Here is a 22592-nt window from a genome sequence, read left to right on the forward strand (position 1 = left end):
TTCTGCAGAATGTATTCTGAATTAATTAGTATGGTCCTTGACTGTCACCCCCCCCCCCCGAGCAGATGGAAAGAGCAGTCAGTTGCCCCCTCACTAGGGCATGTCCCATGTACCCCCCCCCAATAAATGTACCTGAGGATGTGCCAGCTCCCCTCCCACAAGGGCTCCCTCATTTGGAAAAGAAAGAGGGGGTGGAGTAGAAGAGGTGCTCTAGCCCGCCCCGCCCCCCCCACTCACTTCTCCTCCAGTCCTCCCCCTTTCTCTTTTGGGAGGAGAAACAATAGAGGTCAGTGTGTGGATGGAGGTGGGCAGCCCTGCCAAGCTGCTGTCTGAGACAACTCTCAGTTGGCCTAATGGGTGGGCCAGCCCTGGAGACAACACTGAGAACTTCTTTGTGGGACCAGAGGGACAATCATCAGCCTGGATGGATTTGACAGTATACAGCACACTTTTGGTGCACCTTTGCGGTTCTTCCATTGTTGCATTTGTTGGAAACTGGCCAGTCCCCCCATCCCCAGTTCAGCATCATCCACCTTTGGCTCCAGAACACCAGGCGGCAAATGATAGGTCAGCCAGAGGTGATCCTGCAGCAAGTGTTGGCGTGAAAGTTTTCTATGTGCAATTTGATATTGTTCTATGTGGATTCAGGCACTCTTGCTCAACCTTTGCCCCGCTCATTATTATTTTTTTTTTGGGGGGGGGGGAGGACTTGGACCCCTAAAAAAGATAACTTTTGTCAGCCATGGACTGGTGTAATTTTGTCATTGTTGTTTTGTTTTTAATTAAATTGGATGACAAAGCCAAGACACAGAGAGAAAGAGACCGATAACAAGACTTGTAAATAGTTTAGAAAAATAAAAACGAAAGAAAACAGAAAGGGGGGAAGAAAAAAGCTGAAATTATAGAAAAACCAGTCAATGGAGATGTGGAAGCTGGATGGAGAAGTCGTATTGACGGGGAGGGGAGAGTGGGGGTGCCAGGACGGCTTCACGTCAGCTCCAAGGTCACTGTTAAGATGATCGCCAGAGTCAGTCTGAAGGTGCTGAGGGCAGAGGCTGAACCTGGAGGGGGGAACAGAGACTCATTGAGGAGGGTGATCGTTTCAGCTTTCACTCACCCGCACAGATGCAGACCCACTGACTGGCCTTACCCAGTCTCCTTGAGTCTTGCTGGCAGTGGCCCCCAGACCCTTTATGAGGCCTGCAATCCTTCTAACCGGCAGGTGCTCAAGATTTACAGACTCTAAGGTCTGCTTTTTAATACTTGAGGTGCTGCTGTTATTGATAATTATCATCATCGTTAGTGTTAGAGACCGCAGACAAGTTAGGTCCCTGCCTCACCCGCTTACAATCAAAACTTCAGCGGGGCGCTGGGAATCACAGGTCACAGGTGCTGGGAACGGAAGGGATGATGTGCCCTGAAAGGTTTTATTTGGCCTAAGGGGCTAGCCAAAAGAGAGGGGTTAGCCAAAAGGGGGTTTCAAGGCAGCTAGCCAAAAGGGGCTAGCCAAAAGAGAGGGGTTTCAAGGCAGGGTTGGAAGTCAGAGAGAGAGAGAGGAGGTGGGGGAGAGTAAGGAGCAGCAGGGCAGAGTTGTTGATAAGAGCCAGAGACTGTGGGGCCTGGAGGTTCCACAGAGAGAACAGATTTGCTCAAGGAAGCAGGAGAGCTACCGGGTGCCAGGAGGGAGCTGCAGTTATGAGGGGTAGCAAGAGAGAAAGGATGAAGCAAGGAGGGGGCTGCTCTGGGTGGTCGAGCTGGCAGACGGGGGGGGAGAGGGAGGACAGGAAGACTGGCTGAGTCCTGGGAAGAGACCCCAGCCCAAGGGATCGCACTTCTTACCATTGGAGTCTTCTGTTCCTCTTGGGATATTTGGGTTTTCTAGTTAGAAAAAGGGAAAGAAATGCAAAGAACATCACCAGGCGGTTCTTTCAGAGTGGTGGACATCACAAAGCAGTGGTGTTGACTCAAAGCAGGCAAAATTGGAGGCCACCCAGGAAAGAGGTACGGAATGATCCTGCCAGAGTTTCCACTCTGCCAAAGCTGAAAGATTTGAGAAGTATGGTCTTAAAGATAACTTCATATTTGGGGGAAGGGTGGAAATAAGCCTAAAAGGGTGGGGGAGCACTGCCTGCCCATGTATCCACTGATGGTGATCACCGAGGTTCTGCCCCTTTGTGCCCCAATCCATGTGCGATACAACCTTATCCTAAAACTCTTGGGTGCCTGTGCAAAAGACACCATGGAAACAAAGTATTATTATTAACAGGATTTATATACCGCTTTTCAACTCAAAGTTCACAAAGCGGTTTACAGAGAAAAATCAAATAACTCAATGGCTCCCTGTCCCTAAAGGGCTCACAATCGAAAAAGATGCAAATGAATACCAGCAGACAGCCACTAGAACAGACAGTGCTGGGGTGAGGTGGGCCAGTTACTCTCCCCCTGCTAAAAAAAGGAGCACCCACTTGAAAAAGTGCCTCTTACCCAGGGCTTTTTTTCTAATGGAACGCGGGGGGACGGAGTTCCGGCACCTTTTTTCAGGGGCCCCTCCCCTTTGGAGGCATTCCAGGAGGGGGGGAGCAAAATAGAGGCATTTGCTGGGTGGGTGCTGGGGGGTGCAGGGTGGGCGGGAGCCTGGCCCCTGCCTGACCGCACAACGACCCCCTCCTGCCCCATCTCCAAGCTCTCGCCTGAGCCCAGCCCGCCTCCCCTCCCCCCACGCTCTGCTTCCCAGCACAGCTTCCAAGCTGGTGGAGGGCGCAGGGAACACGTGCCGACGCCGAGGAGGAGGACGGACAGCCAGCCAGCCAGCCAGGGAGATGGGCTGCGGCACCCACGGAACGCCCAGGTACTGGCTTGGTGGAGGAGGAGAGGAAGGAAGCTGGCTGGTGCAGTCCCCGTGCCAATCTGCAGCACGAGCCTAGGCGTGTCTACTCAGAAGCATGTCTCATTGTGCTCAATGGGGCTTGCTCCTGGGAAAGGGTGCGTAGCCTTGCAGCCTGAGAGCCCATGCATGTCTACTCAGAAGTAAGTTCCATTGTGTTCAATGGGGCTTACTCCCAGGAAAGTGTCGTAGCCTTGCAGCCTGAGTAGACAGGCAGAGGAAGGGCTCTGTGGCTGCAGTCCTCTCCACACTTTCCTGGGAGAAAGCCCCACTGCCTCTAGTGGGACTGATTTCTGAGTAGACAGGCAGAGGAGGGGCTCTGAGGCTGCAGTCCTGTCCACACTTTCCTGGGAGGAAGCCCCACTGCCTCTAATGGGACTGACTTCTGAGTAGACAGGCACAGGATTGGGCCCTGAGGCTGCCATCCTATCCACAATAAGCCCCATTCACTCAGTGCATGTCACTGAGTATACATGCATAGGATTGGGCTCTTAGGCTGCAATCCTAGGCACTTTCCTGGGAGTAAGCTCCATTGACTAGAATGAGACTTACTTCAGAGTAGACATACCTAGGATTGGGCTCTTAATCCTGGCAGAGATATATATCTGCACCCGTTTTCACATGCTAAGGGTAGGTGAAAAGGGATTCTACATGTGTACAACGTGCTGTCCAGCCTTGCCAGAGGTCCTCCTCATCCTTCCCCCACAAGCATGCCCTCTGCCAGCCAGCGTTTGCAGCTTCTCTCCAGCAATGCACAGCAGCTGCTCAGGGCAGCAGAGAACATACAGTTGCATACCAAGCACCTTCCCAAAGACACAGAGTATTCTGATACCTGAATTAAACCGTATTTAATCGCTTGTTTGCAAACGTAGCTGTTTCTATGTGCACCTAAGGACCCCTCTCGTGTAAGAATTCCTTTTTTGTTCTTACTCCCACAGTTGCTTAGAGTAATTTTACTACATGGAACTCTTGTAAGCCATTTTCTGGAATCCATTCACTGCTTCCTCTCCTCGAAGTAGTGCCACACTACATACTACACGCTACAAGTGCACCTGTACAGTATTTTTCCCCATGTGTAGAAAAAGTAGCTAGGGGGAAGGGGATGTGGAGATTGACAGCCCAATCCTATATGTGTCTACTCAGAAGTAAGTTCATCTTTAGGGGGAAGCACATAAAAAATATTTTATTTCTCCAATAAAAAATGGTCTAAAAATAAATAAATAAATAAATAATAAAAAAGATTAACAAGTTGTGAGTTCCTGCACCTTTTTATTTACAAAAAAAGCACTGCTCTTACCCAATGAGCAAGTACCTCAAAACCACCTTCTGGCCAACTCTTTATTATGACTAACCCATAGAGTGGGTCGTGCCCCTTTGCCAGGCTGGCAGTTAAGCAAAGCAGAAAGGAGGGACAGGGGAAGAGCCGCTGATACTGCAGCAGAGCCCAGAGGATGCCCTTGGTGAGAGTTTCCCACCTGCGCCCCAGAGATGCCAACAGAGGTTCCCAAGTCTCTGCCCTACCGAATACAATCAGCCTGGTGTGGGTGTCCGTGGAGCCCAGCGGGTTCTGCGCCGTGCAGCGGTACATGGAGCCATTCAGTTCCGCTGGCACCCGCTCCAAGACCAGCTCCTTTCCGTCATGCTCGGCACTGCCGTCCAAGAGCCGGCTCCCAACACGCGTCCAGGTGAACATGGGCTCGGGGAAGACTTCGTTCTGCAAGGCCAAAGGTGTGACCGCTGACCAATCGTATCTGGGCTATTAATCAGAGTCGTGTACTGCGTTTCCTCTTAAAAACCGAGATGCCCCAGAGACTCATCCAGCCCCTCTTTCACAAACCGGCCCCCTCTCTTTTTCACCCTGACCACAACAAGCCACAAGCAGGATGGAGGTCTCTGTGGTTCAGTCACAGGCGCCTTGATTTACTCCATTCAGGAGGAATCTCTGTTCAGGCCCATTTTATTGTCCACTGTGGGGAATGGGATGTGACACCAGATGGCCCCAGGGATAGCCCAAAACCTCCCACTGCAAGAGACCCCCCCCAACCTGGTGAGGTGCAACTCTCTACTTCCCCCACTCCCAGGGGACTAGAAGAACAGGTGCTAGCCCCGTCCTCTCTCCTCTCCTCCATATGTCCTCTCTGGTCTGCCCCTTTTCCAAACCAAGGAGTGGGCGGAGGAGGAGGGCAGGTGAGTGGGTGGATAGAAGGTGTGTTCCCTATTCATTTGCTGCCTGAGGCAACTGCCTCAGTTGGCCTAATGGATTGGGCTGGCCCTGGTTGCCCCTGCTCTGATCCTGCAGTTTTCCCTGTATCTTTACTGAGCAGGTGACAATTTCAGAACAGAAAAAAGTGCCTGCCTGCCTGCAGTACAGGGAACCAGGCAGTTTGACCCTGGACAGCAATCCTGGGCTGAGCAGACTACGGCTGGGGTCTGCACAGTCTCGCAGGGGCTTTCCAGAGCTTCCAGGCAGCAGTCTGGCCCAGCATTGTCTGGAGACGCTGCCAGAAGGAACCTGGGCAGTTCAGCTTGCAAAGCAGGGGATCCGCCACTGAGCAGAGGCCCCTCCCTGCCCGCCCCAGAACAGTTCCTGGGCGTGTGTGCAGGTGCAAGAATGAATTTCCTTTGCCCTCGCTAAAAGCCTCACACTCATCACTTAGTGCAGTGGTTCTCAAACTCTCTGGGAGAGTTTGAGAACCACTAAGTACTTGGGTGGGTGGGGGAAAGGCAGCAGCACAATCCCCAGGATCCCCAATTGCTTAGCATTTACTTTCACTGCTGCGGGGAGCCCTGCTGCAGGTCGTGACGGGCTCCCCACAGCCTGGGGAGGCTGCACGAGGCTTGGGTAAGTGCACCCAAGCCCCTGAAGCCCCCCTGGGCAGCGCAATCCTGGGGATCGTGCCACTGCCTCCTCCCTGCCTCCAGGCCGCCCCCACCCCTTAAGGGGGCAGAGGCCAGAGCTCAAAGGCTGGCGTGTCGCGACGCCCGAGTTTGAAAAGCCCTGACTTAGTGCCTAACTTGCTAACTTGCCTAACAAGCGGGAAAGAGATTCAACTGCCACTTAATCTGTGCAATGCATTGGCATTGCACAGATTAAGTGGCAGTTGAATCTCTTTCCCGCTTGCTTCCTGCAGTTATCTCGTAACCACAACAAACAGGGGCGCAGACGAGAAGGCATTAAGGAGTTCGCAAATCCTTTACAAGACATGCTGAGTTAATGGGGCGAGAGGAAGAAAAGACAGGCTTGAGCCGAATCCCATCCACCCAGCCCACTCCCTGGAAAGTGGGTGCAAAAGACAGGCAGGAATCAGTTCCTGCAACCCTCCTGGCTTTGACCCTTCTTGTTTCTCACACCTCTCTTTTTGGGGGAGTTCTGGGGCCTGAGCGGTGCTCCCTTCTTCTAGACCTGATGCAGCCTTATCAATAGGGGTTCCCCTGGATCTTTTCTAAGGTCTGCTGGTGGAGATCTTTTCTAAGGTTGAACTTGGGAGCTGGTGCATACAGCACACTGCCCTGCCACAGAGATGTGGCCCCTCTGTCATGCGAACAGAGCCTCTCATGTGTTCCAGTTCAAAGCGTCTTGGAGGTTCTGCACTTGTAGTTTGCTCTCATCCCTGGTTAAATACCCCGTACGTAGAGAGAAGCACATTAAAATATTAAAACACACCATCAGCAGCAATACATTTCAGGTTGCAATCTTATGCGTGCTGAGCACAGCGATACTGACTTCTGCATAGACTGCATGGTGTAACTCAAAATTTATGCCCATTTTCTTATTGCTTTTCTCTTAAAACTGGGCCTAGTTTCCAAAGCAGCCCCCTGTGTAGATGACGCTAGGCTGGTCCCAGCCAGCGAGGCACTCACATACCTGGAAGCCCTGCACCAGGATCCGCACTGTGTCTCCGACACGGGCTCTCATTGGGATCATCATGATCTTTGGGCCCTTGGGAGCCACTGCAGAACAAGAAAGGCAACAGACAGGTCCCTCGATGGCCACGTAGCCCATCCCCGCCTCTCTGTGCCCCCCCACTCCAACTGGCCCCTTTCACTGTGCCTTTCATAGAAGCTCAATTTCTGTGGAGCACACAGGACTCAAGCAGGCTGTTCTTCCCCGTGATTCAGGGCCTTGGCCTCCAGTACGGAACTATGTTTCCCACTGCTCATGGTACCGGACTCACCATTGCAGCAGCCAGGCATTGAGGGGGAAGCGTGAGAAAGGCAGGGGCAAAAGAGACCTCCGTACCATGGACGTGGTGGGCAGTGTAAATGGGCGGGTGAAAGGGGGATTTGAGGCTCACTGGGGAGGGCAGGACTGGAACCCATCAGAGTCCTGTCCTGGGATCTGATCTGTCATGTAGTTGGGCCTGGGATAAATGTAGGCGGTTTCCAAGATTTTTTTTTTTTGGGGGGGGGGACAGCAACAGTCTGGTTTTCTGAGTTGAGTAATGAACCTGGGAAGAAGAGGCATCACCCCCTTACTCCAACAGACTGGGGCGGGGGGGGGGATGGACATCCACAATTGGTTCCACTGCTGGACAAGTGTGAGAAGCCACACCCAGCCTCGGGAAGAGGGTGGGGAGAAGAGGCTGGGATTGTCCACACCTGTGAGGAGAGGTGTTGGAAGACAAGGGCCAGGGAACTCCCTCTCCCCTCCCCCACTGCTCTCCACACTCCATCCCTAGTATCAGCACACAGGCCAAGTCAGTTAATGGCCCAGCGAGAGAGAGAGAGCGAGAGCGAGAGAGAGAGAGAGAGAGAGAGGGGGGGGCATCTCAGCGCAGCCTGTAATCCGCCCAGCAAGGAAGTCCCATTCGGTGCTTGAGTAGCTTTTTTTCCCTTCCCAAAAAAGGTGAGGACTAATTTTTACAACCATTACTAAACACCAGTATGGTGGTTATGCCTGTTAACAAAGGAGGTAATCAAATTTCATGCTTCGGGGTGGAGGCGGAGGGAGTGCTGAGCAGCTGGCAGGTGCAGTGCGGCGTCCGGGGTCAGCAGGGAGCGCAAGCAGGACTCAGGGCGGGCCCCACCACTGAGAACGGCTGCCTCAGGCCGCAGGGTGGGCACCAGGTCCTGAGTGGCACAGCAGTCCACCCACCCTCCAGAGGCAGGAAGGAGGAACACCAGCAGGTTGCAGCCGCCTTCCCTTCCTCACGGGGGTGGGTCCAAAGGAAGGGTGTGGGAGGGAATGTCCTCACCTAAGTAATTCATGAAATTCACTGTCCCCGAAAGCTGTGGCAGCCACCAGCACTGCTGGCTTGAAAGCAGCATTGGGCACATTCATGGTGGGTAACACTGCCAGTGGTGTGAACTTTTTGGTTGAAAAGCGGTCTATAAATACTGTTGTTGTTGGTGATTTAGGCAGAAGAGCAGGCTGGAGCTTCCATCTCCAGGGGCAGTCTGAGCGTGTGGCACTTCCCCCTTCAAGTCTGGGTGCAGGGAAGATGGGAACAAGTGAATTCGTCCGTCATCAGGTAGCGGGGCCCAAGTTGCATCGCCGGCCCTGTTTTCAGAGAGGGCAGGACCTCCCCTCGGAGGCTGAGAACGCTGCTGCTGAACTGGAGGAATCAAGAGGCTGGCTCAGAACAGCACCCCAGTCCTGAGGCCTTTAGTTTATGGGAATTAAGGTGGAGGGCTTTCCATCAGGTCCTCAGGGTGGGAGCAGCAAACCCATGGTTGCAAGAAGATCAGAAGAGGTGCAAGAGGTTGACCTGTTCAGGGTCGGGACCCTCTAGATCTGTAGGCGTCCCGCCGCTGATAGAAACGGTAGCCCATTTCGTCCAAGAGTGTATGCCAGCGAAGAGTTGTGGAGGGGCGTAGCGAGGGCCTTTAAGTGGCCCGAACTGGCCCAACAGGCCTGGGAGACTATCGTCTCTGGGAAGGAGCCGGCAGGAGGTATGAGGGGACCCAAGAGGACGAGTAATGCGGGACAACGGAGGGGAGGAGACGATAGGTGGGAGGTGCCATGGTCTATGGTAAGACTGATAAATCTGTATGTCCTTTTTGCTCTGGGCATCCAAAGGGGCAAAGGAATAAAGGAGAAAAAGTCCACCAACACGCTATGGGGCCGCTTTGTGAGCTCCAGAGTATTCGGCGTCGCGGCTTACGAATGGGTGAAAACCGGTAGAGACAGGTGGAAAAATGGTGGGAGTGGTTAGATGGGGTGAATCCACCTGTAACGTGACGTCTCTGTGTTCTAGTTAAACAGTTGATGTAACGTGACTGTAGTTGAAAATGTAAAATGTGATTTCTTTCCTTTGTATTATTTATTGTAGTATAAAACTTTTTAAATAAAAATCTATATTCCCCCCCACCCACCCCCCCAAATCTATATTTCCCAGTCCTGAGGCCACAATTTGGGGCCGGGGGGAACGGGGACACTGGAGAAGGCTCTATCACCCACAGTTGGCATCCTTCAGGCAGCGCCACTCCACAGCAGTCCAGGCTCAAGACCAGGCCTGGCTGTAACTGACGGTCCTTGGAGCAGGGTCGGAAAGTCTCAAGGAGGACTCCAGGCCAATTGTGGACACAGGCGAATCTGCATCTAAGTCCCCTGGAACCTCCTTTCGGGTCTCCCCCTCCTTCTCTGCCCTCCATGATGTATCTCTTGCCCTCTGACTTGGCTGGTCATCCTTCTCCCCCTTTGCGGCTGCCAGGCCCCTCTCTGACCTTCCTTGCCTTCGACAGAAGAAGGGGCAGAAAGATGCAATAGCAAGGCTGAGGACTGGCCTCCATTGGTGGGGAAAGCCAGGGAAGGGTGGCAGAAGGATGCCTGCTCCCTTGGCCCCCCTGTTGGCACTGACTCCTGCGCTGTTGACTGGAATGGGGTTGGTGGTCCTCCACTTTAGCCCAACCTCCTTGGCAACATCCAGCCTGTCTCCCGACCTCCCTGTGCCTCCGCACCCAGTGCAGGCTCTCTCTGACCGAGTCCTTTCATGTGGGAGTGCAAGATTTATGCCTCCCTCCAGCCGCACAGGCAGTTTTTTCGCCAGGGATTAACATAAAAGGCATTTTGTCTTGGATATGTAAATGCCGCGTTTGACAGGAAGGGAGCCGCTCTTTGCAAGGACGGAGCTCAATGGAACGTTTGATCAGGACACCCTTCCCGGGATTAGTGCCTCACAGAACATCGGCTAATCTTCCTCTGGTTCTCGTGCAGGGAGGAAAGGGGGCCAGTGCAGAGCAGGATCAAGACAGGGGCTTTTAAAACTGCTTGAGAGTGATTAAGGCCTCCTTTGAGGGAGGGCTTTTGCCGAGGCGCCTGGATCAGCCCCAAAGGCTGACTGATCAACGCAGGAGCTAAGCAGCTCTGGGGCGAAGGCTTTTCAGGCACAGGCCGAGGCTCTGCAAGATGAAGAGGCAGCTGCTGAGCACCTATTGAGCTGTCTTCTTGTGGCGTTTCATCAATGAGTGGAAGCAATTGTGGTTGGGTGTGAATGCAGCCGCCTTCTGAGGCTCCTGGCCCAGGGTGGCCGCCGCTGATTGGCAGCGTCCTTTCCAGCCCTACCTGGAGAGCCTGAAGATCTTATCTGGACCTGGGATCTTCTGCACACCAAAGGTGGTGACGGTTTGGAGATGCCTCCTCTCTGCAGGCAGTGGTCACTGCGAGAGGCTTGTGCTGACTCACGCATGGATCAGGAGTCTGCAGATATTGACTACAGACCATGCATGGGTGCAGCTTGATGCCAGAAGAGGCCTCCCAGCTTCAGCAACTGCAGCATGTCATTTAGATATCCCACTGTGACCTTTTGTGTCCAGCCTGTGATCAATCTTGTCTCCGAAAGAGAGAGTGGGCAGCAAAGAGACACCCATTCATCTGGGCAGTGAGGCGCAGGGAAGGAAGCAAGAGACACGAACACCAGGGGTCAGAAAGAAACACTCTTGCCCTTTCTCAGGTCATTAGAACAGATTGGGCTGGGAGGGGTCCCCCATTTGCATTTGGCGTGGAAAGGCAGGAGAAAGGCCTTCTCCACCCAACAGTCAATCAATGTCAGGAATGGCCACCACCATAGGTTGTGAAAGAGGCCGAATGAATCTGTGGACGATAGTTGTGGATGCAGTCACTGCCAGAATAGCCAAGCGGAGCCTCTCAGAGACAGTGTAACTCTGAGCATCAGGCACTGGAGAGGATGCTCGAGATGTGGGCTTGCTGGGTGTCTGCTGCAGGATGCAGAATGCTGGAAAAGGTGGAGCCCTGGCCTGATCCAGCAAGCGTTTCCATCTGCAGCAGCCTTGGTCCCATGCAGAGGGGGGAAACGACAGCAGAGCCAGGGCTGCTGCTGGGTCAGGGAAGGAGCACCAGGAGGATGGCACCATTCCTGTTCCCAAATTTGAAAGACGTGGCTCCATTTTGTTCCTTTTGGAGGAGGCAGAAGAGAGTCTCTCCTAGCAGAGGGTGGCTTTGCAAAATGGAGGACAAGGGAGGAGGGAGAACCCCCCTCCTCAGTTTTGTTTATTTGCCATGCTTTGCACCTTCACTTGAATCTTATTTGTGAACAATTGGCAAGTCAAAAGGGGGGGGGGGGGAGATTCTCTGCTTGTGCTCCAGATAACTACCTTTAAACCATGTTATCTATTAGTGAGAAAGGCAAGAAGGAGAGGGAGAGGAGAGAGGCCAGAAGAGCCATCATTTAAGCATGACGACAGCTCTCTGCTGGAAATGGGATGCTCAGAGCCTCCGCGGGCTGGTAATGGGCTGGAGAGCCCATTAGGCATATTGAAAGCACTGGCAGGCAGAGCTGCGGCACGGAGGGAACTTCGTTAATTTGCGAGAGGCATTTTCCACACTGGGCGGCCTCTGCTTGGCACCTGGCTGGCACTGCCCCCTGCAAACCCCAAGCAAAGAAGAAAGGGTGGGCTTGGGAGAAGCTCAGCAAAAATGGGGTGCACTACAGTGATTTTTCTGGGAGCACAAAAGGAGAGCAAAAGAAGAGGCACCAACTTTGGCAGTGCCACTCCAGGCAGTCACCGCTCTGTCTTCCCCAACATTCATGGGAAGCCATTCTGGTCATGGAATGATCCTACAGGAACAGGTAGTCTCCTTCCCAGGTGCTTGCAGGGTCCCCACCCCAAATTCCAAGCCAACAGAGACCTTCAAAATGCCAGGAGAAGTCCAGGGAGGGACAGGGCTACTGGTCATGTTAATCTGATGGAACTTCCATGTACTGAGGCAGTCTACCTCCAAGTACCACATGGGGAACAAACAACACCAGAGGGCTGTTGTCTTCATGCTCCGCTGCTGAAAACAGGATGCGTTGCCTAGCTGGGCCTCTTTGGCCTGATTCAAGAGAGCCACCCTTGCAGTGAGGAGAGCTGAGTGCTGCTGTTAAACATGGGATGAGGTGTGTATGAATGCCGGGAGGCCTCAGGTGCTCTCAGAAGACAGCTGCCATGAGCGTGATGTCGACAAGCCCGAGCACATTGTTCAGGACTATGTTCCACTGCATTCAGTGGGGCCCCCTCTCAGGTCAGCCTGTTGAGGATGTCAGCTTGAATAAATCAGGGCACAAACCTCACTCACTTTCCAGCACTGACATAAGAGCAATGCAGCTCCAAGGTAAGGGGACAGACATTCCCTTACTTTGAGGAGGTCTCTGTGAGTGCCACTCAACTGCAGGATGTGGCACACGTCCCGTTGGCACAGCTATGCCAGTGCTGAAAAGTTGGTTAGGATTTGGGCCTAAATGTGCACACAACACCAAGCCTTTTTTTGACTGGGTAGCCCTCTGGCCCAGAAAGACCCATTTTGTCTGGGCTTGTTTTTCCTTCTCAATTTTGGTCGCAAACCTTTGCAGTATGGTGTCCAAAGTCCCCTCCAAAGCTGAGATTCTGTGGACTCAACTGACAGACTTACAAAGGCAGCTGAAGCAGGTCGACCTGGGACCAAATGCAGCTGGGTTGGGTGAGATTAATTTTTCACATTTTTACACGGCCCTTTCTCCAAGGAGCTCAATGTGGTGCGCATGGTTCCTCCCCTCCTTTTGTCCTCACAACAACCCTGTGAAGTGGATGAACTGAGAGAGAGTGACTTGCCCAAGGTCACCCAGGAGGCTTCATGGCTGAGCAGTTATCCTGGATCTTCCAGGTCTAAGCCCAACTCTCCTCTGGGCTAGAACCACCCCCCATGGGGGGGCGCCAATGCCTGGGAACCTCCTTATTAAATGCAAGTGCTTTCAGAGCGATGGACTGGAGAAGGGGCACTTGGAGAACCCATATGATCTAGGTACAACCTTGTCATGCACCCAATGCTATTCCCCTGCTCTGCTGCCCCCCAGCCATGGCCCACAGGCACCTCCAACTCACCAAGTGTCACCTCGGACTGCATGGGCATGGAGAGGGCCGGGTGCTTGACCTCACAACTGAAGAGCGCCTCATTGTCTATTTGGGGGTTAAGCGTCCACATGAGCATGGCGCGCACTTCCACAGTGCCATCACTGATGGGGATGTGGGTGTGGTGGAAGTAGTAGATGGGCTCCAGATTCTGGATCCACCGCGGGAACTCCCGGCTCACCACAGTCTCTGGGATGGTCTCCGTCGCCGGGTTGAACAAGAGTCCCCGGTCAGGGGTGAGGCCTCGGAAAGGGTCCTCCGTGTAGGGCCTCCCACCCCGATCCTCCGCATCCAGGAGGGAGAGTGACTTCTGCATCTTGGTGTCATCCAGGTCGCGGTTCAGTAAGTTCCGAGAACCTCGTCCGTCCTGCAGCCCAGCAGCATTGACCGGGGGCTCCATCAGGGGCACCACCTCAATCAGCTCTCCATCTCTCTTAAAGTACACCTGGGGAGGGAATGGAAGGAAGCCAGGTCATCCCTTGCTAGGGGTAGGGGGACAGCTTGTGGATGTAGGGAAACTCCCTCGACACTCCCTTTCTGAGACAAGATAAACAACAAGCATTCTTGGGTAGCAAGCAACACTTGCTCAATCCTCAAGGCACCCAAAGCTCACATCTGCCCCCTCCAAGCCAGTTCTGATCGGTTAGTCAGAAAGCTTTCCCTAATTAATATTTGGGGTCTCCCATCAGGTTACATCTTTGAAGTGCTGACTCATTTCTCTTTGACCTATTTTTAGAGGGAAAAGTTGCATTCCTTGTCAAGGGTCATAATTTTCTTCTCCCAACGGAATTTGTCAAATATGCCCAACCCCCCCTCCCAAAAAAACCTCCATATTTTACTGCTTTGGAGAATTGGGGAGCAGCAAACAAGCAAGACCCAAGAGTTGGGACAGATCAAACCCTGAGAAGAAATTCAGGAATCTCTTAACACCATTCCCATTGAATCATCCAAAGAGCTATCAGGCCCTTAGGGGTCTATCTCCACCAATGGACCTTGTTCTTCCCAAAGAAGCCCACAAGCAGGGAGAGAAAAGCCAATCCCCTTCCCGCCCTCACTTCCCTGCAGTGGGATCTGGAGTTGGCACATAGCCATTGTGGCTTAACATCTTTTTGTAAAGCTGTATTTATTTTATTATGTTACATTTATTCTTGTAAACTCCTAATATGCCAATAAAGGTTATTGCAGTGAGTGCCATTGTGGCTGGCAGCCACAGATGGTCTTGTCCTTCTCAGATTTGTCCAATTCCCTTTCCTTGCCATCCGAGCTAGTGGCCATTGCCACTTCTTGTGCAGTGAATTCCACAGACAAGCCCCAGATAATGGCTCTGAAACACAGGAAAGGCCTCATCCAGGCCACAATTCTGTGCCGCTTTCTGTGCAAGGGGAATGGCTGGGCAGAAGTGGAACCAGCAGGAGACTCCCAGCCAGGTATCCCCCTCCAGTCAGAAAGTCTGATGATCACACACATGTATGCCTGCATCTGCAAAGAGCATTCTGGTCTGCAGAGAGGTGTCTGTGTCCCTGTCTGTGTAGCTTGGAGGACAATCTGTCAGCGGACGTGATGCCTTTTAAACCTTTTTGAAGGTCTCTCTCTGAACCGCAGATTGCATTCCATCTCTAAAGGCTCCTTTCAGTCCTTGGTGTAATGAAACGGCCACAGGAATGTTTGCAGAAAAATGCTTTTCAAAAAAAGAAAATGAAAAACCCAAAGTCTCCCCCACCTCCCTCCCTTTTCAAACTTCAAATGCTTCAAACAACTGCATGAATAAGCAGAAATAATTCTCTGACTCCTCAGAACTTCTGTTCCTTCCCAGCCTCCTCCTCCCAGTTGTGTTTGCATAAAGGAAATCCCCAAGGGAGGGAGCCGTTTAGAGAGGCGCCTTGGAAGGGAAAAGATGCAGCAACATGGTAACCAAAGGCTACTGAAAAAACTCCACAGTCAGGGAATTAGAGGACAGGTCCTCTCCTGGATTGAGAACTGGTTGAAGAGCAGGAAACAGAGTGGGTGTCAATGGACAATTTTCACAATGGAGAGAGGTGAAAAGCGGTGTGCCCCAAGGATCTGTCCTGGGACCGGTGCTCTTCAACCTCTTCATAAATGACCTGGAGACAGGGGTGAGCAGTGAGCTGACTAAGTTTGCAGACGACAACAAACTTTTCCGAGTGGTGAAGACCAGAAGTGATTGTGAGGAGCTCCAGAAGGATCTCTCCAGACTGGCAGAATGGGCAGCAAAATGGCAGATGCGCTTCAATGTCAGTAAGTGTAAAGTCATGCACATTGGGGCAAACAATCAAAACTTCACATATAGGCTGATGGGTTCTGAGCTGTCTGTGACAGATCAGGAGAGAGATCCTGGGGTGGTGGTGGACAGGTCGATGAAAGTGTCGACCCAATGTGCGGCGGCAGTGAAGAAGGCCAATTCTATGCTTGGGATCATTAGGAAAGGTATTGAGAACAAAATGGTTAATTTTATAATGCCATTGTACAAATCGATGGTAAGGCCACACCTGGAGTATTGCGTCCAGTTCTGGTTGCCGCATCTCAAAAAGGACATAGTGGAAATGGAAAAGGTGCAAAAGAGAGCGACTAAGATGATTACTGGGCTGGGGCACCTTCCTTATGAGGAAAGGCTACAGCGTTTGGGCCTCTTCAGCCTAGAAAAGAGACGCCTGAGGGGGGACATGATTGAGACATACAAAATTATGCAGGGAATGGACAGAGAGATGCTCTTTACACTCTCGCATAACACCAGAACCAGGGGACATCCACTAAAATTGAGTGTTGGGAGAGTTAGGACAGATAAAAGAAAATATTTCTTTACTCAGAGTTTGATTAGTCTGTGGAAATCCTTGCCTCAGGATGTGGTGATGGCATCTGGCCTGGACGCCTTTATAAGGGTTTGGACAAGTTTCTGGAGGAAAAATCCATTACGGGGTACAAGCCATGGTGCGTATGCGCAACCTCCTGATTTTAGAAATGGGCTATGTCAGAATGCCAATGCAAGGGAGGGCACCAGGATGAGGTCTCTTGTTATCTGGTGTGCTCCCTGGGGGATTTGGTGGGCCGCTGTGAGGTACAGGAAGCTGGACTAGATGGCTTATGGCCTGATCCAGTGGGGCTGTTCTTATGTTCTTATATCTGCCTGCTTCCATGAAGAAGGCGGAGCCTAGAAGGGGCATTAAATGCTTTGCTCCTCCTTCGCCTGAGCAAGTTGCTCCCTTGAAGCCCTCTGAGTTCATGACCTCAGCTGGGGCATTTGGTGGGCCGCTGTGAGATGCAGGAAGCTGGACTAGATGGGCCCTTGGCCTGCTCCAGTGGGGCTGTTCTTATGTTCTTAACTACAATTCCCAGGAAGCCTTAAGAACATAAGAACATAAGAACAGCCCCACTGGATCAGGCCATAGGCCCATCTAGTCCAGCTTCCTGTATCTCACAGCGGCCCACCAAATGCCCCAGGGAGCACACCAGATAACAAGAGACCTCGTCCTGGTGCTCTCCCCTACATCTGGCATTCTGACTTAACCCATTCCTAAAATCAGGAGGTTGCGCATACACATCATGGCTTGTACCCCATAATGGATTTTTCCTCCAGAAACTCGTCCAATCCCCTTTTAAAGGCGTCTAGGCTAGACGCCAGCACCACATCCTGTGGCAAGGAGTTCCACAGACTGACCATGCGCTGAGTAAAGAAATATTTTCTTTTGTCTGTCCTAACCCGCCCAACACTCAATTTTAGTGGATGTCCCCTGGTTCTGGTATTATGTGAGAGTGTAAAGAGCATCTCCCTATCCACTCTGTCCATCCCCTGCATAATTTTGTATGTCTCAATCATGTCCCCCCTCAATCATGTCCCCTTGCAGGTCTCTTGTTATCTGGTGTGCTCCCTGGGGCATTTGGTGGGCCGCTGTGAGATGCAGGAAGCTGGACTAGATGGGCCCTTGGCCTGCTCCAGTGGGGCTGTTCTTATGTTCTTAAACTACAATTCCCAGGAGGCCTTGCAGGTCTCTTGTTATCTGGTGTGCTCCCTGGGGCATTTGGTGGGCCGCTGTGAGATACAGGAAGCTGGACTAGATGGGCCTATGGCCTGATCCAGTGGGGCTGTTCTTATGTTCTTAACTACAATTCCCAGAAGGCCTTGCAGGTCTCTTGTTATCTGGTGTGCTCCCTGGGGCATTTGGTGGGCCGCTGTGAGATACAGGAAGCTGGACTAGGTGGGCCTATGGCCTGATCCAGTGGGGCTGTTCTTATGTTCTCCCTGCAAGTCAGGTCAGATGGAGCACCAGCTCTGCTGTGCTTTGTGAAGGAAGGCTGTTCCATCGCAAGACCCGATCTTCCTTGTTGTTCCCATTGTACAGGAAGGAAGCTGAGGCCAAGTCAAACACAAGGCTCATGTCAGAGCGCGTTGGCCAGGCAGGGACATGAACCATGAATCTTTGGATGCACAAAGGACTCACAGTTTTCTGTCTGAACCATGTGCTTTCCCTATGCATGTTTTGAACAGCAGTGGCACATGTTCTGGCTGCACAGAAGTGGCACCGATACAGCTCCAGACTTTTGCCTGCTGAAAGAGATCCTTTTGGCCTGGGCAAAAGTCTGGAATGTGCTGGGCGTGGGGCGGGTCACCTGCTCTCTTTCAGCACATTCACCTGCTTTGTGATCCAGAGATTGAAATAAACCAGGGCTGAGAAAGAACCCAACCAAGTCTCTGGAAAAACAGTCCTGCAACCCATCCTCATTTCAAAGTCCAAAGCCCAGAAAGCTCGGATTCAGGCAACAATTTCAAGAAAGCGGAGCTGGAGCCGATCTGAACTGCTGCCCCTGCTGCTCCTGGATGGTGCTGCAGACGTTGCCCCCTCCCCACACACACCCTCTGCCCAGCCTCGCGTCAGACTCACCATTGGTGCAGGCTTCCCACCAGAGACAATGCAGACCAGGGTGAAATTCTGGGCCTGGTAGCGGCTGAAGGGGGCAGGCGTGTCGGCTGCGATGACCGAAATGGAGGTGGGGGGAGCTGGAGGGAAAGAGTCCATGGTCAGTTTGGTGAGTTGCTAGCTGCATGCCCAGGGAGGGACCCGCTTCCTAGCAAGTACGGATACTTCCACCAGCGACTCCCCAGATCTGTGCCCGTTGCTTTGGTTGTAAGCAGAAATAAAAGAGGAATGGAAAGCAGTGCAGGAGACCTGCACATTCATGGACAGCAGTCTTGACCCAGGATTCAGGCCTCCAGTTTTCAGAGGTTGAGGAAGACCGAGTCTTGGAGCCACCCTATCCTGCTAGAAACCTTCATGAAACAGATGCACTTCCAGGGGTGCATCCACTCCACCCCCCCACCTGAGCAAGTGGCCCTGCTTATCTCTCTGACTTAACCCAGGATGCACCTACACCTCTCTCCTCCCAGGCCATGTCCAAGCCACCCTCAGGAAGCTTCCTAATCCCCCCCCCCCAAAAAAAAGGTGGCACCTGCAAAATAGGGCATGGCTCATTGAATCCCACGCCATTTCCCTCTGAGGGTCTAGGGCCCAACACCCCCTTTGAGGCAGGGCCCTTCAGCTTCCTCCTGGAGACAACTGCTGGAGGAGGACATCAGGCTCTCTGCTTCTTGGCTCCCCCATTGCACAGTGAGTGTGCTCTCCATGGTCCTGGCCACTTGTGATGGCAGAGCCCTGGAGTGTTCAGGACCCACAGCTGCCCCTGAACTCTGCTGCCCCAGATTCTGAATCAAGAGCTTTCACTGAGAACATCCATCTCTAGGGCACTTGGTTTACTAGACACAACCAGAAAGAAGCAAGAGGGAGGCTAGTACCTCTTGAGTGCCCCCAAACATCCCCTGCACTGCTGAGCACTTGGATAGGCAGAACGAGTTATGCACATTACATGTGCACACATGTAGATACAAACACACCAAACACCTTCCTGCCCCACAGGACCTCCAAGCGTCACTGTTGTTCTACACTGTTCTACAAGCGTCACTGTTGTTCAGAACTGTTGTTCTGCCCCAACAGGCAGTTTCCCTTTAATGGGCGTCTCTTTATGAGCCAAGAAATGCAGATCGAGCAGGCAGGCAAGTGTAAGTCAATGCCCAGGACTCCTCCCACAAGCCTTCTGTCCCGCATGGTTATTGCCCCAAAAGCCAAATGATTTTTTTAAGAAAATAGTAAAAATGGAGAGGCAGGGGGTGGAAAACGCAGGCGCCAGCAAGGACTATCTCTGAGCCTGCAGGAGTGACTGAAAGAAAAAGTACAACTCTACAACTGGACTATTCTAGGAAGACACAAAAGTTCAGGATTTGTCCCGTCCGCACAGCAGTGCTACGCTGAGCAAAGCTGTACCATTGCAGGGGGCAGCTTTGGGCACTGAAAAGGGCTGTGGAAGTGAAAAACTACAAGAAACCATTATTTCCCATTCCTGGGCCATTGTTCAGTGCCCATTGTTCAGTTGCCTGCTGCAATGGTGTGGATCTGCTTGGCCCAGCAGTGCCTTGACGTACACTTTGTCCCATTTATGGGGGGAAGCTTTAGCTTAGAACATGGGTGCATAACTTGCACACAGAACATCCTGCTTTCAGACCCCTATTAAAAGCCCTTAAGAGCCTAAGGAGAGCCCTGCTGGATCAGAGACACAGTATGGATTCCCGTCTCGCACAGTGGGACACCCAATGCCTCTGCAAAGCTTCCCTCGACTGCCTCTGCTCCCCCACAACAGATGTTCAGAGACATACTAAATCTGGAGATAGCACATAGCTTTTGTGACCAGAAGGCATCCTTGCTAGACCTTTGGTCCTCCACAGCTTCATCCAAGTTACCAAGCTAGTGGCCATCATCACATCTTGTGGCAATGCATTCCATAGATCCATTTTGCCCCCCCCTCCCCAAATCTGCCTATCAGCACTACAACTATCCCCTAGTGCTGGAGTTGAGGGAGAGGGAGAAGAACTACTCTCTGTCTGCTTTTTACACACTGTGCCCAGTTTAACAAGCCTCAAGCATGTCTGCCTTCCCCCACTGCCACTAATTTCCACCCTTGCCAAAGCAAACGCACAAGGCGGCTTACTTTAAAAGTGCAAACACAATAAATAAAACACAATACAAAAAATACAATAAAAATACAATAACTGTAATAATGGGCAGGTCGTAGAAACCTTCTCTTCCAGATGGAAACCTTCACAGTGTGGTCGTCACAAGTGGCATCCAGGGGCAAGCCCCCAAGCACTGTCGCCTTTCTTGCAAGGAGGGTATGTTAGCCCCCTGATGGGTTGGGCTGACCTCTTCAGTGCCCATCCCAGCTCCTGAAGTGCAGTGAGCACAACTGCACACAGGCCTCTGAGCCCACCTGACTATCGCCTTCACACTGGCAGACCAACTCATTCTGCTGCGAGGGTCACTCCATTGCCGCCCCTCTGTTGCTCTTGCACACTTGGGAGCTTTCCTCCAGGGGCCCCTGAGGTGATTCAGACGGTTGCTTGGGAGGTCCTCCCTTTGCAGTTGGGGTGGCTGGAGGAAGCAGCAGGACTCCTGGCTGAGAGCACTGCGCTGTTGCTGCCTCCGCTCTCCCTTCCAGTTGCTGAGGGAAGAACCACTTGGACCCCCACAGTGTGCTCAGGGCTCAGAAAGGCTGGGGGAGCTTGACTCGTGAGCCTGGCCGTGCCTGACCAAGTGCGGGGACTAGTGGCAGGCCTTCAAAGCACTCCAAAGTTCCAGGAGGCAGCGAGCTGCAAAGGCATCACCCTTCGGACTGGAAAGCAGGTCGGCACAGTGGGCTGGGAGCCCCAGCTGGCGGATGCTGCAGCCGCCACGCTTAAATTCAGAGCGCACAGTTGATTGATGCCAAGCGACAGTCTGTGACTTTCATGCCCTCCTCTGCCACTCCAGCGGGACTCCCAGAGCCATGACTCTGCTGCGCCACAAAGTGCAGGGCTGAGGAGGCCTTCTGCCGCTACCTCAGAAACACCCAGCAGCCTCCAAGAAGCACACACACACACGCCTCCTCCCTCCCCTTGGCCGCCTCCCTGTTGGTGTCTCCGGGAAGGGCTTCTAAACAGCCAGGCCACTGTTGTTGACAGCACTTTCAACATTTTTGCTGCTCAATCTCTAGATATTCACAGCGACGTCAGGCATAGTTTCTTCGGTTTGTCCCTTCAGGGAAGGTGCTGTGTTTGTTGCGCTGGAACAAGAAGTTTTAGAGAAAAGTCCCCCCAGGATGTGGTGCTTTCTTAGGAAACTTTACTAGGTGCCTCGCAGGCCCAACCTGCTCTTTCCTGGAATTAGACTGTGCCCGGAGAGTCCTCCCACCCATCTTTCCTGCCGTATAACCAGAGAGCGCACATCTTGAGACAGTGCACTTTGTCATGTCACATCTCTCTTTGCTGGAAGCCCCATGAAAATATATCTTGCTCCCCCCTCCCCCAGCATAAACGGACGCAAGTCCACAAATGTGAAATCATATATCTGTGTCAAAGCGTGAGAAAGATGGACTGGAGGGGAAGGAAGAAAATGGTCCTGGAGAGCGTCTGCCGGAGAGAGATGGGCGAGAGATGCCTGGCGACAGGGAGCGATGGGGAGGGAGAGAAAAATATAGATGCCAGTGCACAGAAGGCTGGCAAGGGGCTTAAATAACTGAGCGGAGTGACTGTTGCACAGTGGAACATAAACAGCTGCACCCGGCGGAAGATTTGTGTTCCTGTCATAACCGGGCTAATGTTTTATGCATTCTTTTTTCTGTTTGGAATCACAGTTGGCTGGGGAGTGCCCATGATCTGCTCAACAACACAGTCATTGCCACTGACCTGCTTTGGCATCCACAGTGGAGAAAGCTTGAGGTCCCAGATACTGGGCATTCAGGGAAGGTAGCTGGCAAGGGTGGAGCAGCTCTGCTTTGTTTAGAAGTGTTCCTCCTGTTTTTGTGAGCAGCCACCCACTATCCTAAGAATGTAAGAAGGGCCCTGCTGAATCCCATGGAGGGCCCCTCAAGTCCAGCTAGTTCCCCTTTGTGTCTAGTTACCATCTTGTGACAAGGAGTCCCATGAGTTAATTATGAATTGTGTAAAGAAATACTGTCTTTTGTCTGCCTTGAATTTACTGCCCATCGATAGAGGTGTTTGTTTACGGTAAGACAGGATTACAGCCTAAGGCCACAATACTGCGGTGCCCATTGTGCTGGCCTAGGAGGGTTGGAAGGTGCCATAAGGCACGTTTGCACCTCCTTGGGAGGAAGCCAGGTTGGTGTGCCGACCTGCAGAAGCTTACATAAGCCTCCACACCGCCTTCCTCAGCGAGGCTTGCATCAGCCCAGCTAGGCTGACTCAAGCCTCTGGGGTGGGTGGGGAAGGAGGAGGCGGGGAGGAGGTGGGAGGGAGGCATTCCTTGGCAGGTGGAGGGTGGGTGGT

At 52.5% G+C, this 22592-nt stretch overlaps 1 protein-coding gene across 1 annotated transcript in view; it reads right to left on the minus strand.

Annotated features, from left to right (window-relative positions):
* Nucleotides 1-753: 753 nt before the first annotated feature.
* Nucleotides 754-22592, minus strand: part of IGSF21 (immunoglobin superfamily member 21) — a 138642-nt gene continuing 116803 nt past the window's right edge. Inside the window, exons 5-10 of the mRNA XM_066636978.1 lie at nucleotides 18106-18221; nucleotides 13184-13655; nucleotides 6750-6835; nucleotides 4406-4598; nucleotides 1840-1878; nucleotides 754-1061 (exon numbers count right to left, since the gene is read on the minus strand). Coding sequence (XP_066493075.1) covers nucleotides 988-1061; nucleotides 1840-1878; nucleotides 4406-4598; nucleotides 6750-6835; nucleotides 13184-13655; nucleotides 18106-18221 — 980 coding nt within the window. The 3' untranslated portion in view covers nucleotides 754-987. The remainder of the gene's footprint in view (nucleotides 1062-1839; nucleotides 1879-4405; nucleotides 4599-6749; nucleotides 6836-13183; nucleotides 13656-18105; nucleotides 18222-22592) is intronic.

The sequence above is a fragment of the Tiliqua scincoides genome, chromosome 9 (genome assembly GCF_035046505.1).
Source record: "Tiliqua scincoides isolate rTilSci1 chromosome 9, rTilSci1.hap2, whole genome shotgun sequence".
NCBI lineage: Eukaryota > Metazoa > Chordata > Lepidosauria > Squamata > Scincidae > Tiliqua > Tiliqua scincoides.